The sequence below is a fragment of the Lolium rigidum genome, unplaced genomic scaffold (assembly GCF_022539505.1).
Source record: "Lolium rigidum isolate FL_2022 unplaced genomic scaffold, APGP_CSIRO_Lrig_0.1 contig_42541_1, whole genome shotgun sequence".
In the NCBI taxonomy this organism is placed as follows: domain Eukaryota; kingdom Viridiplantae; phylum Streptophyta; class Magnoliopsida; order Poales; family Poaceae; genus Lolium; species Lolium rigidum.
In genome coordinates this window covers 20,007-36,268 of record NW_025900540.1, presented here as the reverse complement: position 1 = coordinate 36,268, position 16,262 = coordinate 20,007, and the positions used below count along the sequence as shown (strand labels likewise).

The window sequence follows — 16,262 nt, the reverse complement described above, 5'->3', positions numbered from 1 at the left end:
ATTGTGCTTCATTGTTGGATCTTGTGAGCTGCCTAACATGATCAAGATCATCTATCCGTAATGCTATATGTTGTGTTTGTCGGGATCCGATGGATAGAGAATACTATGTTATGTTAATTATCAAGTTATTACCTATGTGTTGTTTATGATCTTGCATGCTCTCCGTTATTAGTAGAGGCTCGGCCAAGTTTTTGCTCTTAACTCCAAGAGGGAGTATTTATGCTCGATAGTGGGTTCATGCCTCCATTGAATCGGGACAAGGACGAGAAAGTTCTAAGGTTGTGGATGTGCTGTTGCCACTAGGGATAAAACATTGATGCTATGTCTAAGGATGTAGTTATTGATTACATTACGCACCATACTTAATGCAATTGTCTCGTTGTTTTGCAACTTAATACTCGGAGGGGTTCGGACGATAACCCGAAGGTGGACTTTTTAGGCATAGATGCATGTTGGATGGCGGTCTATGTACTTTGTCGTAATGCCCAATTAAATCTCACTATATTTATCATGACATGTATGTGCATTGTTATGCCCTCTCTATTTGTCAATTGCCCGACCGTAATTTGTTCACCCAACATGCTTTTATCTTATGGGAGAGACACCTCTAGTGAACTCGTGGACCCCGGTCCATTCTTTTATACTCGAAATACAAATCTGTCGCAATACTTGTTCTTACTCGTTTTCTTGCAAACAATCATCTTCCACACAATACGGTTAACCCTTTGTTACAACGAAGCCGGTGAGATTGACAACCTCACTCGTTTCGTTGGGGCAAAGTACTTTGGTTGTGTTGTGCAGGTTCCACGTTGGCGCCGGAATCTCTGGTGTTGCGCCGCACTACATCCCGCTGCCATCAACCTTCAACGTGCTTCTTGACTCCCTACTCGGTTCGATTAAACCTTGGTTTCTTACCGAGGGAAACTTGCCGCTGTGCGCATCACACCTTCCTCTTGGGGTTCCCAACGGACATGTCGGCTACACGCATCGGAACCCCAAGAGGAAGGTGTGATGCGCACAGCAGCAAGTTTCCCGCAAGAAACCAAGGTTATCGAACCAAGTAGGGAGTCAAGGAACACGTGAAGGTTGTTGATGGCGGAGTGTAGTGCGGCGCAACACCAGTGATTCCGCGCCAACGTGAACTCCGCACAACACAATCAAAGTACTTTGCCCCAACGTAACAAGTGAGGTTGTCAATCTCACCGGCTTGTCGTAAACAAAGGATTAGATGTATAGTGTGGATGATGATGATTGTTTGCAAAGAACAAGAAAGAACAAGTATTGCAGTAGATTGTATGTCGGATGTAAAGAATTGGACCGGGGTCCACAGCTCACTAGTGGTGTCTCTCCCATAAGATAAACAGATGTTGGGTGAACAAATTACAGTTGGGCAATTGACAAATAAAGAAGGCATAACAATGCACATACATATATCATGATGAGTACTATGAGATTTAATCAGGGCATTACGTCAAAGTACATAGACCGCTATCCAGCATGTATCTATGCCTAAAAAGTCCACCTTCAGGTTATCATCCAAACCCCTCCAGTATTAAGTTGCAAACAACAGACAATTGCATTAAGTATGGTGCGTAATGTAATCAACACAAATATCCTTAGACAAAGCATCGATGTTTTATCCCTAGTGGCAACAGCACATGCACAACCTTAGAACTTTCTGTCACTATCCTAGATTCAATGGAGGCATGAACCCACTATCGAGCATAAATACTCCCTCTCGGAGTTACAAGTATCAACTTGGCCAGAGCCTCTACTAGCAACGGAGAGCATGCAAGAACATAAACAACATATATGATAGATTGATAAACAACTTGACATAGTATTCAATATTCATCGGATCCCAACAAACACAACATGTAGGATTACAAATAGATGATCTTGATCATGATAGGCAGCTCACAAGATCTAACATGATAGCACAATAAGGAGAAGACAACCATCTAGCTACTGCTATGGACCCATAGTCCAGGGGTGGACTACTCACACATCGAACCGGAGGCGATCATGGCGATGAAGAGACCTCCGGGAGATGATTCCCCTCTCCAGCAGGGTACCGGAGGCGATCTCCTGAATCCCCCGAGATGGAATTGGCGGCGTCGTCTCTGGAAGGTTTTCCGTATCGTGGCTCTCGGTACTGGGGGTTTCGCGACGAAGGCTTTAAGTAGGCGGAAGGGCGGAGTCGGAGGAGTCACGGGGGCCCCACACGCTAGGGCCGTGCGGGCCCCCCCTAGGTCGCGCCGCCCTAGTGTGGCAGCGCCCCGTGGCCCCACTTCGTATCTCCCTCGGTCTTCTGGAAGCTTCGTGGAAAAATAGGCCCCTGGGCGTTGATTTCGTCCAATTCCGAGAATATTTCGTTACTAGGATTTCTGAAACCAAAAACAGCAGAAAACAACAACTGGCTCTTCGGCATCTCGTCAATAGGTGAGTGCCGGAAAATGCATAATAATGACATATAATGTGTATAAAACATGTGAGTATCATCAATAAAGTAGCATGGAACATAAGAAATTATAGATATGTTTGGGACGTATCAACCTTCTCGGACAGATTCATGTCGTCGTAATGGCAGCTCTAGCCAGAACAGTTCAGTTAGGGGAGCTTCAGTTAGTGCACGGCGACGTGGTGGCTCGTCAAACATGGGCACCGACAGTAGGGTCCCAAGAGAAGTGGACCCTGAATACATCGATGATGAAGAGAGGCTATATTCTGATGTTGTGCAGAATTTACGACGGCCATGTCGGGCTGAAAACCGAGATTAGTCTGACAATGAGGCTTGTGTGATTGATGATGAGGAGGGTGAGGACGAAGATCTTCCAGCTATTGAATCGGACCCTGCAAACCCTCAGATGGAAGAAGGTATCATCTTTGCATCCATGAGTGAGTGTAGAAATGCACTTGTGACATATTGCATCAAGGCAGAGCGTACGTTTGAAGTTGACAAGAGCGATAGAGTATGTTACAGAGTGCACTGTCCGACTGAAGATTTTCCATGGAGGATGCACGCGTCTAAAATGCGAAATAGCACGAATGTTCAAGTCAAAGTGAACTCTTTTAGGCACACATGTCTGGAATTAACCCTGAGGAAGGAAACAATCACTAGAGCCAAGTCAAGATGGGTGGCTGGAGAAGTAAAACGGTGGGTGACAGAAGACCATCAAGTGGGTACAAAGGAGTTGCAGAAGAAGCTCAAAGAAAAGTTCAAGATAGAGGTACCATACATGAAGGTTTTCAATGGAAAACAACATGCTATGGATTCTATTTATGGTAATTGGCAGAAAAGTTTTAAGCTGTTGTATTCATTTAAGGGTGAAGTGCAGAAGACGAGCCCATGTAGTATTGTAGATATTGACCACCACACCGTGGAGTACACATTGAGGGGAATGCCAATGATCAAGGAATGCTTTAGAAGGGTTTTTGTCAGCTTTGAGGCTTGTCGCCGGGGTTTTTTGGAAGGTGATACGTCTCCGACGTATCGATAATTTCTTATGTTCCATGCCACATTATTGATGATATCTACATGTTTTATGCACACTTTATGTCATATTCGTGCATTTTCTGGAACTAACCTATTAACAAGATGCCGAAGAGCCGCTTGTCTGTTTTCTGCTTTTTGGTTTCAGAAATCCTAGTAACGAAATATTCTCGGAATTGGACGAAATCAACGCCCGTGGTCCTATTTTGCCACGAAGCTTCCGGAAGACCGAAGAGGAGTCGAAGTGGGGCCACGAGGCGCCGCCACACTAGGGCGGCGCGGCCCAGTGCCCCGGCCACGCCGACCTGTGGTGTGGGGCCCTCGTGTGGCCCCCGCGTTGCCCTTCCGCCTACTTAAAGCCTCCGTCGCGAAACCCCCGCACCGAGAACCACGATACGGAAAACCTTCCGGATACGCCGCCGCCGCCAATCCCATCTCGGGGATTCTGGAGATCTCCTCCGGCACCCCGCCGGAGAGGGGATTCATCTCCCGGAGGACTCTTCACCGCCATGGTCGCCTCCGGAGTGATGAGTGAGTAGTTCACCCCTGGACTATGGGTCCATAGCAGTAGCTAGATGGTTGTCTTCTCCTCATTGTGCTTCATTGTTGGATCTTGTGAGCTGCCTAACATGATCAAGATCATCTATCCGTAATACTATATGTTGTGTTTGTCGGGATCCGATGGATAGAGAATACTATGTTATGTTAATTATCAAGTTATTACCTATGTGTTGTTTATGATCTTGCATGCTCTCCGTTATTAGTAGAGGCTCGGCCAAGTTTTTGCTCTTAACTCCAAGAGGGAGTATTTATGCTCGATAGTGGGTTCATGCCTCCATTGATATCCGGGACAAGTGACGTAAAGTTCTAAGGTTGTGGATGTGCTCGTTGCCACTAGGGATAAAACATTGATGCTATGTCTAAGGATGTAGTTGTTGATTACATTACGCACCATACTTAATGCAATTGTTTGTTGCTTTGCAACTTAATACTGGAAGGGGTTCGGATGATAACCTGAAGGTGGACTTTTTAGGCATAGATACATGCTGGATGGCGGTCTATGTACTTTGTCGTAATGCCCAATTAAATCTCACTATATTTATCATGACATGTATGTGCATTGTTATGCCCTCTCTATTTGTCAATTGCTCGACCGTAATTTGTTCACCCAACATGCCTTTATCTTATGGGAGAGACACCTCTAGTGAACCGTGGACCCCGGTCCATTCTTTTATACTGAAATACAAATCTGCTGCAATACTTGTTTTACTGTTTTCTTGCAAACAATCATCTTCCACACAATACGGTTAATCCTTTGTTAGAGCAAGCCGGTGAGATTGACAACCTCACTGTTTCGTTGGGGCAAAGTACTTTGGTTGTGTTGTGCAGGTTCCACGTTGGCGCCGGAATCTCTGGTGTTGCGCCGCACTACATCCCGCCGCCATCAACCTTCAACGTGCTTCTTGACTCCTACTGGTTCGATTAAACCTTGGTTTCTAACTGAGGGAAACTTGCCGCTGTGCGCATCACACCTTCCTCTTGGGGTTCCCAACGGACGTGTCAGCTACACGCATCAGAAGGCTGCATGCCCTATTTGGCTATAGATGCTACTTTCCTCACTGGGAGGTTTAAAGGACAGTTAGTAGCAGCTTGTGTAGTTGATGGACACAATTTTGAATTTCCAATTGCTTATAGCGTGCTGGAGGCAGAGTCTGAGGAGAGCTGGACTTGGTTTTTGCAGAATTTGCACCGTGCTATTGCACATTCCAATGGGTTGATAATTCATATAGATGCTTGCAAGGGTTTAGAAGTAGCCGTGGACAATGTGTTCCCTGGAGTAGAGCATAGGGAATGCATGTGTTACCTTGCTGCAAATTTTGGGAAGAAATTCAAAGGAAAGGTGTATGCCGACAATTTGTGGCCAACATGTTTGACTTGGAGTGTGAAGAAGCACACCACCTCAAGTTATGGGCCAGAAGCCAATTCAGTGAAGTGGAAAAAGTTGACTATGTGCATAATAATCTTGCAGAGTCTTTCAACTCAACGATCCGAAAACTAAAGAGTCTTTATTTGGCGGATTTGCTTGACAAGATAAGAATAGAATACGTGCAAAACCGCCTCCCATAAACATTTTGCGGAATATTGTAGTACTCAAGAGGTCGGTTAACTATTTGTTAAGAGCTTCACATGAATTATGACTCCATGTGGCATGACCTCGTTGATTGCAACCGCAACCGCAGTATACTTCACAGTACATCGTTGGCAGGGCCGGCCCTAGTGAGTGGGTAGGGTGTGCGGCCGCCAGGGCCCAAAAAATCTGGAGACCCCATCCCAAGTATATCACGCATCTACGCAGATCCTGGTTCCAAGACGACTGGACGACTCGATGAGAGATAGTTCCAGCGTCGGTTCACATCATCCTGAATTCCTGATCAATCTACTGTCATCTTCGGCTCTTCCCGCTATCTGCACCGATTAGTGCTCCGCCGATCCCCATCGCCGTCTGCCGCCGCCGGTAACAGAGTAACCGTTCGCGACTGCCCACTAAAAATACTCTTTTATTTCTACGTATATTTCCACGAACTTCTTTGAAGAAAAGATTAAAGAACTCATGATGTTTAAAGATATCTTCAGTTTTTTTTATTTTAAGTGGTAGTCAACTTGAAGAGGGTTGCGGAAAATTTGCAGAAACTTTCTCTCTTAAAGGTGGTTCATGTAATGTTGAGGTATATCTTATTTCTGAATTAAAGATGATGATATTCACCTTGCCAGATAGTGTAATGGTGTAATGTCTGCAATGGATATTTTTGAACATATTAGAGAAGTGGATTGTTATCCTAATATCTCCATTGCTTATCACATCTTATTTACTATGCCCGTGATTGTCGCATCGGCTAAAAGAGTTTTTTAAAGTTGAAACTATCGAAGAACTATTTGAGGTCAACAAAAACTCAATAGAGGTTAAATGGTTTGGCAATATTATGCATCGAGAAGAAATTATTGGATGACATCGACATCGATCCCATCATTAGTGACTTTGCATCAAGAAATGTTACAAGTAAAATTTAAGATAATATGTATAAATTATTACATATGCTACATACATTTAAATGTTATTGACGACATGTTTTTTACGTATATATCATTATTACTGTCGTGGTTTCTATATTAAGGCCTGAAATTTTAATCTCGCCTAGGGCCCCCAAAATCTTAGAACCAGCGCTGATCGTTAGATAGTTGAGGTCGACCGTCCCTCCTTTTTTGAGAGAAAAAATAGTGAAGCGGTCGGGCAAGAACCCGACGTCCTCAGCTACACCATCTTTTTTTTTTGAAACGGAGGCAAAAGTCCATTCATTAAGCAGAAGGTGCCCAGTTTTTAGGAGAAAACGGGGCGAAAACCAACAACAACAGTGCCAAAGCACACCCACAACCACACTTACTCCGCCACAAGGGGCACACCTAGCCACCCTGGCTACCCACAAAAGCTACACAAGAAGCTCAAGCCGGCCTATGCCAAACAGATGACTCTTTGAGAAGAGACCGGCAGCTCCGATTCTGAAGACGAACCTCGGAGAGGAGATGCGCAAGACAAGCGCCGAATTGGACCTTCAACGGACCGCCCCTCAAAGGTCATCGTACACCTCCCAAGAGCAGCTTCGACTTCACAGCAAGAGGAGACCACCACGAAGACATTCGGACACGTCGGAATGGAGCCGACTAACATGACCTTGCCGCAACCAGACCTTGGTCACCACCATTGTCGTTGCCTCACAAGCCTCCACCCAGAACACCCGCATCTCCGGTTGACCTCCTGCCAACCCAGATGCCCAGTGTGTCCAGACCGCCGGAGAGCGCGAAGGGGATCACCAACTTCAAGACGATGCCCTCAAGAGGGGAAACAACAAAGAGACAACGCCGTCGTCCGATCCCGCGGGATCTAGGTTTTCACCCGAAGTTGTGAGCCCGAGGGAAGCGAAGGTCAGAGAGCTCCACGACCGCCCCCCAAGAAGGACGACGACATCCACAGACGCCGCGCGGTCAGGCTTTCGCCCGGAGCATACGAGCCACCACACCCTCACGCGGCCGAACAACGAGAAGAAGGCCGAACGCTGTCGGCCCGCACTCCACAGACACACCTCATGTGCAGAAGCGGCGCCACCGCCGCACACAAGCCACCACCACCACCACAACCAGACCAAGGAGCTCTGCGAGCTCCACTGCCACCACCCGCACCGCCCGAGGCTAAAGAGCCGAGTCGCACCACCACTGCCGACCAAGCTCACCGAGAAGAGCTCCACGGGCGCCGCCAACCGCCACAGAGAGGGAGCTTCGACAAACGCCAACACGGGGTTCCAAGATCGAGCCGTCGGCCGCAGCAGCGCGAGTTCCCCGGTCCAGCCACCATGCCACCCTCGCAGCCACGGCGGCCGCCAAGCCACCCAGAGCACACGCAGGGCCGCCGCCCCGTAGCACTGCGCCCACCCGTGCACCGCCCGCAGCCCCGCCTCCGGCCCTCAGCGTCCGCCGCACCGAGCAGGGCGTCTCCACTGAAGTGTTCAACAATTCAAGCTTACCTAGTGCTAACAGATAAAATTTCCTTACCCACCGAATCTTTTTTCCAGCAGGTCTCTGCACTCGGCCGCTCTCATAATGCCCTAGCTTTACTTCCATTGCAATGCAAGTCACACTAATGCTAATCTCCTCCTCCCAGTCCTAGGTAGGCTTAGTTAAACTCAATCAGTCCTCATCTCTTCCCTGCATTTTGCAAGTATAAAGCTCGGCCGGCTACATCTCCATTTGCATTGCAGGTGTCCTCCTCAACAGATTGGAGAGATGGCTGTTCTTCCTCTGGTTTTCTTGTGCATCCTCGCGCTGGTTCTCCCAGGTGAGTCTGTGCTCGCGACGAAGGCCAACACGTTCAAGTGCTGCGTTTTGCGTTGTACTGAACACGTACTTATACATCATCGTAATATGGTTTTGCAGGGTCGGTGGTGGGCGTCACGTTCCACGTAAACAACAAGTGCCCCTTCCCGGTGTGGCCGGCGGCGGCGCCGAACGCCGGCCACCCCGTGGTCGCCGACGGCGGCTTCTTCCTCCCGCCCGGCCAGTCGAAGCGCGTCAGTGCGCCGGCCACCTGGAACGGCCGCATCTGGGGCCGCACCGGCTGCGACTTCGCGGGCGCCAACGGCGGATGCCTGACCGGCGACTGCGGCGGACGTCTCGCCTGCAACGGGTCCATCGGCGCCCCGCCCGCCACGCTCGTGGAGGTGAACCTGCACGAGGACCCGAGCAAGGGGAGCTCCTACGACGTGAGCGTGGTGGACGGGTACAACCTCCCGGTGGCCGTGTGGACCAGGCCGGCGAACCGCAGCAGCAAGTGCTTCATCGCCGGGTGCGCCAAGGACATGAACGCGCTGTGCCCGCCGGAGCTGCAGGTGAGGAGCGGCGGGAGCGGGAAGGGCAAGACGACGGTGGTGGCGTGCAGGAGCGCGTGCCTGGCGTTCGGACTGGACGCCTTCTGCTGCCGCGGCGCGTACGGCACGGCGGAGACGTGCCGGGGCAGCGTCTACTCGCGCCTCTTCAGGGACGCCTGCCCTGGCTACTACAGCTACGCGTACGACCAGGCCGCCGCCGCGGCGCGCTGCTACGCTCCGGAATACGTGGTCACCTTCTGCCCGTCCAAATGGGGCGCCGCGCCTGATCGTGTGGCCCAGCTTTGATCTCTGTCGGGAGCAGCACGCCTCGCGCGCTCTTCCACCGCCACTAGCAAAACCAACTAATATCGCGTATACCCTGCTGCGTATATTTTTCGATAAATGAAATATATTAATATCAAAAGATACCAATTACATCCAGCCTCTGCAACAACACAACACACTAATGACAGTACGAATGCACACAACTAAAAAAGAGAAAAGAAATCTAAGAAACAAAAGTTCCGCTACAGCATCCCAGAACTGACAACAGCAATACATCCACCACCAAGACAACACCTGAAATACAGACTCTCCAAAAGCGACGCCTCCAAGAAGGGAACGGTGCACCAGCGCCGCCGTCGTCCGACCAAAGATCTTAGGTTTCACCCTGAAGATAGTCTCCGCTCTCAAAACAATGTCTCCAACAAGGTCATTGCCAGACTTTCACCGTGAAAGGTAGTGTTGCCGCCCCCACTTTCATAACACTACTGTGGAGCCCGAAACGCTAAGCAAGTCTCTCAATATCGCGGAGACTTGAACCTCTCTTAGCTAGTCCTTCAATCCAGCCTTCATGATATTCCTTCTTCTGACTTCACCATAAACCAAAAAGTCACTTGATGTCAACACAGAATAGAGCTTTGCGCCGCTCCCTTCAGAACCAACGGTCGAAATAAAAGCATGGGTGCGCACAACCGAATACCACCCGATCCAGCAAACTTCAGGCAAAAGATGCACTATTCCATTCGCCGGCGGCGCCTTCCGGAACTCATCACTCCAGCCAAATCAAGGCGGACTGGCCTCCGGCAGGTCTTCATCTTCGCATGAGAGAAACCCGAGGACCGCCACCAGAAAAAGCTAGACCAGCAGCCCCCACCCCACCAGTCACTCCTGCCGGATCACAAGAGAGGAAAAAGGCGGCGCGGATCTTGCGTACCACCGCCAAACCGCCACCGGAGGCGAAGGCCGCCACCGCTCCACCCACTCCTCCATGGCTACCGGCGAAGTGCATCAGGCCACGGCCAAGCAGCCATGCCGCCCGGCGTCCTCAACCTGCGCCTCATCGCCTCCCATGATGCGCCACCGCGGAAGCCCTTTCCTCCCTACCGTCGTTCGACGGGAGGGGCGCCGTCACCGGCTCCGTAGCGGCGGCCTGAGGGACAGCTGCTATCTGTACTATTTAGACTAAAATCGTTACATGTATACACTATGTGATAGCATCTCTAAACTTTTCCCTAAATTCGTTCAGCTACTTATTTAAAAATAAATCTTAGCGATACAAATATAACATTTTGCACAAATACATTAACTCTCAAAAATAGCGAAAGATCATAAAAACTTCGATTGATGCACTAGACAACTCAAGCAAAAGTCCAAACTTGATGAGGCAAGGCAATATATTTCAACAAACAGTTGTCCCAAGTGTAGGAAAATAAAACCATTTGTTTATGTCCATCACTATCAGTTTTTTTTGTACCAAGCATTTTTGCCCGAAATCATAAACTGACCTTGCCTCTAGCACCATCCCTGGGGGAATGGATCGTGCCACTCTTCAAATCTCCACAATCTCACCCCCGACTCCTAGGCGACGAAGAAGCAGGGCAAGGTCATGCTATCCGCCGCGCTAGCATAGAGGCACCACTTCATGTGCTAGCCGCTCCAGGCAGGAACCACCTCGTGCTCTCTATCGCATTCAACCTGCCTCCCAAGTGTCGCCACGGCCAGCGAGGCCAAAGATGATGTGGTGGATCAGAAGCAGGTTGTGTTGTTGTCTCCCCCCTCCCCCTCCATTAGGCACCTACGGTGGCCCACTGCCCTTCCACCTCCCGTCTGGTGCCTACTGTGGCCTCCGATGTTGTTGATGCCGACCTGGTTGATTCCTCCTCTGAGGTGTTTAACGAAATGTTTGTGAAGAAAAAAAGGTTGCCGAACTACAAACCGAGGAGGATGAAGCTGTGTACTATGCATGGACGAGTGTCTCTCTTGATGCCAAGGTTGACAGGGATCAAACCCAAGAAACCTTTTGGGAGAGTATGAAACTTTGTTTCATGTGGTTGATTTCAATTGAATTTGTGTTTGCTTTGAGTTTGAAACAATATTAAATTTGTGACTTAAAATTTTTGTTCAATGTGTGCCGTAGATAAGACAAGGTTTGAATTGTTTATAGTGTTGAGATGAGATGTATTAGAACTGATGTTCATGCATACAAATGGGTGTGAAAAATGGCCAAGGATTAAAAGTTAAGTTTAGGGTTAGGGGAATGACTAGATGCAAAAACTTCCAAACTCCTCAATTTATTTTGGAGATAAGTTTAAGATGGTGGTACGAGGTTTTACACGCTTGTTACCTCTACCTTCTACCATGCCGACTGTAAATTATCCATTCTCTTGTTCAGATAAGTTGGACAGAAAACATGTAGGTGAGTACACCAGTCCTGTGGATATAATCTATAGCTTCATCGCCTGAACACACAAGCATGAAAATCAAGCCATGAAACTAATCTCGAACTCGTCCTCGCCGACCCCGACGAAGTGCGACCCTTGGTCGATCACCTTCCTGCCATCCACCGCCGCCCGGCTGAAGTGCTGGCATGGGCTCACCTCGAACTCCACGTGCGCCGTCTGCGCCGCCCTTAGGTGCACGCTCTGGAACCCGATCAATTGGCTTGTCGGCCGCCCGTCGGTCGCATTCGGCCACCGCAGGAAGAACAGCACGGGGTGCCTTCCGTCCATGGGCCCGTGGTTCTGCACTCTCACAAGTGTCGGGAACTTGAGCTTGTCACACGCCTCGGCGCCGATCTCCTCCACGTCGTAGCTCACGGTGCCTGTCGCTGACGCAATCGCCTTGAGACCGTCGATATTGGTCTTGGATGGTGGCTTTGTGCCCTTGGACACGAAGATGTGGGAGTACTTTGAGTAGCTGAGGCCGTAGCCAAAGCTGTACACGGTCTTGCCTTTGTAGAACCGGTATGTGCGTCCAGGGTAGCCCGTGGCCGGGTCGGCGCGCATCCGCATGTCCGTCATCGGCACCGCCGTGAACTCCTTCGGGTACCACGTCACCGGCAGCCTCCCACCTGATGATCCAGCAATTAGTACAGCTTAATTATACCTGATGAAGATGTTCAGAATAAGTGAAACTGTGAAAGAAATCTCACCGGGGTTGTGCTCGCCGAAGAGGACTTGGGCAATGGCAATGCCTCCAGCCTGTCCCGGGTACCCAGCCCAGACAATGGCGCCGATCTTGGGATTGTTCTTTGCAAACGTCACGTCCACCGGGCCACCGCAAAGCAGCACCAAGATCACCGGCTTCTTGGCCGCGTCAGCTACGCTGTTGACGAGGTACTCCTGCATCCCGGGAAGCCCCAGCTCCAGCCGATCAACCTCCTCCCTCTCCTGATCCTGATCAAGCCCCATGAACAGCACAACATAGTCCGCCGAGCTCGCCACGTGCACCGCCTCGCCGATGTTCGACACGTTGCAGACCGCGGCGTTGCACCCGGTGGCGAACCTGGCGTCCTTGACGTACCCCTTGAGCGCCTGGAGCGGCGTGACGGAGATGCACGGCGGGCCGTGGTAGTTTCCGAGCAGCAACCCGGCGTTGTTCGCGTTGGGCCCGATGACGGCGATGGACGAGACCTTGGTCTTTGACAGGGGGAGGGCGGCGCCGTCGTTCTTGAGCAGGACGATGCCGTCCTGCGCCGCCTGGAGGGCCAGGTTCTGGTGCTCCTGCTTGCACACCTGGTCGGCGCCGATGTTGCCGTACCGGTTGTACTTGGGGTTGCCGTTGAAGAGACCCAGCCTCATCCTGATTGTGAAGAGGTTGTGGAGGGCTCTGTCGATGTCCTGCTCCGTGATCTTCCCTTTCCGGATCGCCGACAGGCCGTGCGTCTGCGCGTAGCCGCCGCATTCCACGTCCAATCCTGAACAATAATACTAGAGTTACGGACTGTGAGGTTACGGAGAGACCTACGGACATACTATGAGTCTGTAGGCTATTTTTGTAAAACATGCCCATTAGGTGAAAGGGTTTACTCATTCCTGAAAGGGTTTCAGGTTACAGAATACAGATGGTAAGCATTTCTTTACTGAAGTTTCTCTTAGCACGGTTCTTATTGTTTTACTATTAAGAAAGTCCTTCGTTTAATTATCTATTGCTGCAGGTGTGTGGGTTGTCGCATTATTGGTTTGATCGATTTGGACTGTCACTCTTGACTTGTGCCACCTGATCAAACACCAGCCTTACTGCATAAGCACTTCGGCACTTCTGAACTTGCATGCTGAGGTGGTCTTCCTTTTGTAAGGGACAGCTCACAGCTGGATGATATCATGATATTTAGTGGCCAGGCATGAATTATTTCTAACGGATTCAAGTGCCCAAATCAGCCAAAAAAATAATAGAGAGATTTAGTAGTGGCGATCAAATGAAGAATCACCAAATCAACTTTTGGTAGGGACCTAACCTTACCTCTACACATTTGTCATATTATCTTATGCAAGAATTAGATTTTAATTTTCAGTTATTATTGTGAAAGGGTTTACTCATCTTTTGAGAACTGTAGCAGGTCATCTAACATGTATCAACTAGCTAGAGTCATGCTTGAAAACACATACCGGCCTTGAGGACATCTGCAACTGCATCTTCCGGCTCTTTGGCATAGTGTTGGACGTCATGGATGATGGCCACGGCGCCACAGTCGGAAGCGATATAGCTGCTCAACAGATGAAACTTGCAAGCGTCAGTAACTGCTCACTACGCAAGCTAGTCTTTCTTTTCTGGATAATTAGGCCAAGTCTTTTCGGAATCTGAATAATTCAAGGCTAGTCTTTTCTGAAGTAATAGTAGGTACTAGCACTTTGCACTTCTTTACTGAACCCTTCTTACCCGTTAAACCCCCAGTCCCCTCTTGCGGTTTTGGTCAGTAGGTTATGATCGGCGCAGGTGGGCACGCCGTTGACGCGGTTGTAGGAGCACATGATGCCGCTGGCGCCGCCTTCCTCGACGCAGCTCTTGAATGGTGGATTGTAGGTGTCGGCCAGGTCCTGCGCTGTCACCTGAACAAAAATGCGCATATCATCAGTTCAGTCTTCCAAGAAAGAAACGACGACCGAGTTGTCGAGGGTACGTAGGACAGCGGTTGTAGTACCTTGGCGTCGAAAGCGAAGCGGGTGACGCCCTTCCAGTTCTCGAGGTCGTAGGCAGTGAAGTGCTTGCAGCAAGCGGAGGCCTCGAGGTCGGAGGAGTTGACGGCGCCGGCCATGGCGTAGCCCTGCACGCCGCGGACGAACACGGCGGCGTACTTGCCCGACATCGTCGGATCCTCGCCGGGGGTCTCCTGGCCCCTGCCCCACCGCGGGTCACGGAACACGTTGATGTTGGGTGCCCAGAAGGTGAGCCCCTCCGCGTGGCCGTTGTTGTAGATGCCCCGCGCCTCCACCCCGATCGCCTGAGGCCATGGAAAATAATGAAGTTCAGAAGATACTCTCATTGTCGCTGATTCTGTTATTTCTTATTATGGCATTTCTTGTTCTAGAAGGTCAGTGGTCACTGTAATCGATCCCAATACAGTATTACGGATGATAATTGTGACTCTAGAGTAAGTGTGATTAAACAGTCGCTAGCTAGGAGGAGTACGTACCTGGCCAATGCGGTACCAGAGGTCCGGGTTGAAGGAGGCGGCGGTGAGGATGACCTGCGGGAAGCTGGTGGCGGCGCGGAGCGAGGCGTTGAGGTGGATGCCCCTGCTCCACGCCACGCCATGCAGCGCCTCCGACCACCACTTGTACGCCGGCACGCCCAGCCGGGCCACGGCCGGCGACTCGTCGCCGAGCTGCGAGATCTTCTCCTCCAGCGTCAGCTTCGACACCAGGTCCCCGGCCCGCTGCTCGATCGGCAGCTTCCGGTCGCAGAACGGGGCGCTGGACGGCGCGCCGCAGGAAAAGGGCGGGTCGGCGGCTGACGACGACGTGAGCAGCTGGACGAAGACGAGCAGTAGCGCTGCCGCCGTGGCAGCTTGGACGACGTGTGTGCGGCGTGCCATGGCGGCGTGCACGTGTGCCATGACAGTGTCGGTGCGCGGATGAATGCGGGCTTGCTGGCTTGGCTATGGCGAGCGTGTGTATATAAGGGCACGCATGGGGGCTACTAGGAGTGGAGCCAATTGATCCAAGTATCCAACTAAATCCTTTCCACGATCTATATGTTTAGAACTGTTTTAATATGCTCCAATTTAAGAGATGTATTCGATCCGGGCAATCCGTCGATATATAAGAGTAAGATGGCCATATATTCTCCTACTATAGAAAGTTATTGTTGAAATGTAATGTCTTCGATACTGCCCATCCAAGTATCCAGCGATCGATGCGATCATATCCACGATTTATATGTCTGGAACTATTTTAATGCTCTCCAATTTTAGAGGGGATCCGGGCAGTCGATTGATAAGGGAGTTTGGCCATTTTTTCCAGCTATGGAAAGTACTAAGTCTTCGGTCTCAAAATATGGCAATTAATGTTTTAGATTTGCTTGCCTCTCTGGTATATAAAAAACTTCATAATGACTTACAAAGATTCTGACTATATATTCGTAAATAAAATATAATGCATAGCCTTCTACTGGATTTACCCTATTTCCTTTATTTTATTTTATCACATGGATGTATTCTCCAATAATTCGAACATGGTTTTTCTGCTCCCGAGCTCATATGCTTCTGCCTGAATAAAATCCTCTAAAAATACCAAATAAAATACAAAAATCTGAATTTTTTATACAATAAACATGAACTAAGGACCTGATTTTATACTACAAGGGGTTACCACAGGGAAAATCTGCATGTGCGACACATGCCCTAACAGCAACTACTGGGCGGGCAGCAAGTTGGGCAAGCCAGCGCCGAGCACGCGTGCCGCTCCGTTGGCCTTGACGCGACGCCTCTGAGCCGTCTTGTCGCCCTGCTTCCGGGCGCAGTGCGACGGTGTGCACTGTTCCCGATGGGTAATAAGTGCACCTGCGTCCTTCCCAGGGAGATGATGCCGGGTTGCGCCCATGCTCTCTCGGGATGGACATGTCTCCGTTCCCCG

General features: G+C 50.0%; 2 protein-coding genes across 2 annotated transcripts; one reads left to right on the top strand and one right to left on the bottom strand.

The window, feature by feature from the left end:
- The first annotated feature begins 8,326 nt into the window (after nucleotides 1-8,326).
- Nucleotides 8,327-9,213, top strand: LOC124681433 (thaumatin-like protein). Its single transcript, XM_047216356.1, has 2 exons — nucleotides 8,327-8,391; nucleotides 8,478-9,213. The coding sequence occupies exons 1-2, from the start codon at nucleotides 8,327-8,329 to the stop codon at nucleotides 9,211-9,213; spliced, it is 801 nt and encodes a 266-aa protein (XP_047072312.1).
- A 2,456-nt stretch (nucleotides 9,214-11,669) lies between these two features.
- LOC124681432 (probable beta-D-xylosidase 7) lies at nucleotides 11,670-15,223 on the bottom strand. The gene is made up of 6 exons (XM_047216355.1): nucleotides 14,822-15,223; nucleotides 14,330-14,629; nucleotides 14,068-14,237; nucleotides 13,797-13,894; nucleotides 12,341-13,105; nucleotides 11,670-12,259 (listed from the first exon to the last, which is right to left on the bottom strand). The coding sequence occupies exons 1-6, from the start codon at nucleotides 15,221-15,223 to the stop codon at nucleotides 11,670-11,672; spliced, it is 2,325 nt and encodes a 774-aa protein (XP_047072311.1).
- Between the last annotated feature and the right edge of the window lie 1,039 nt (nucleotides 15,224-16,262).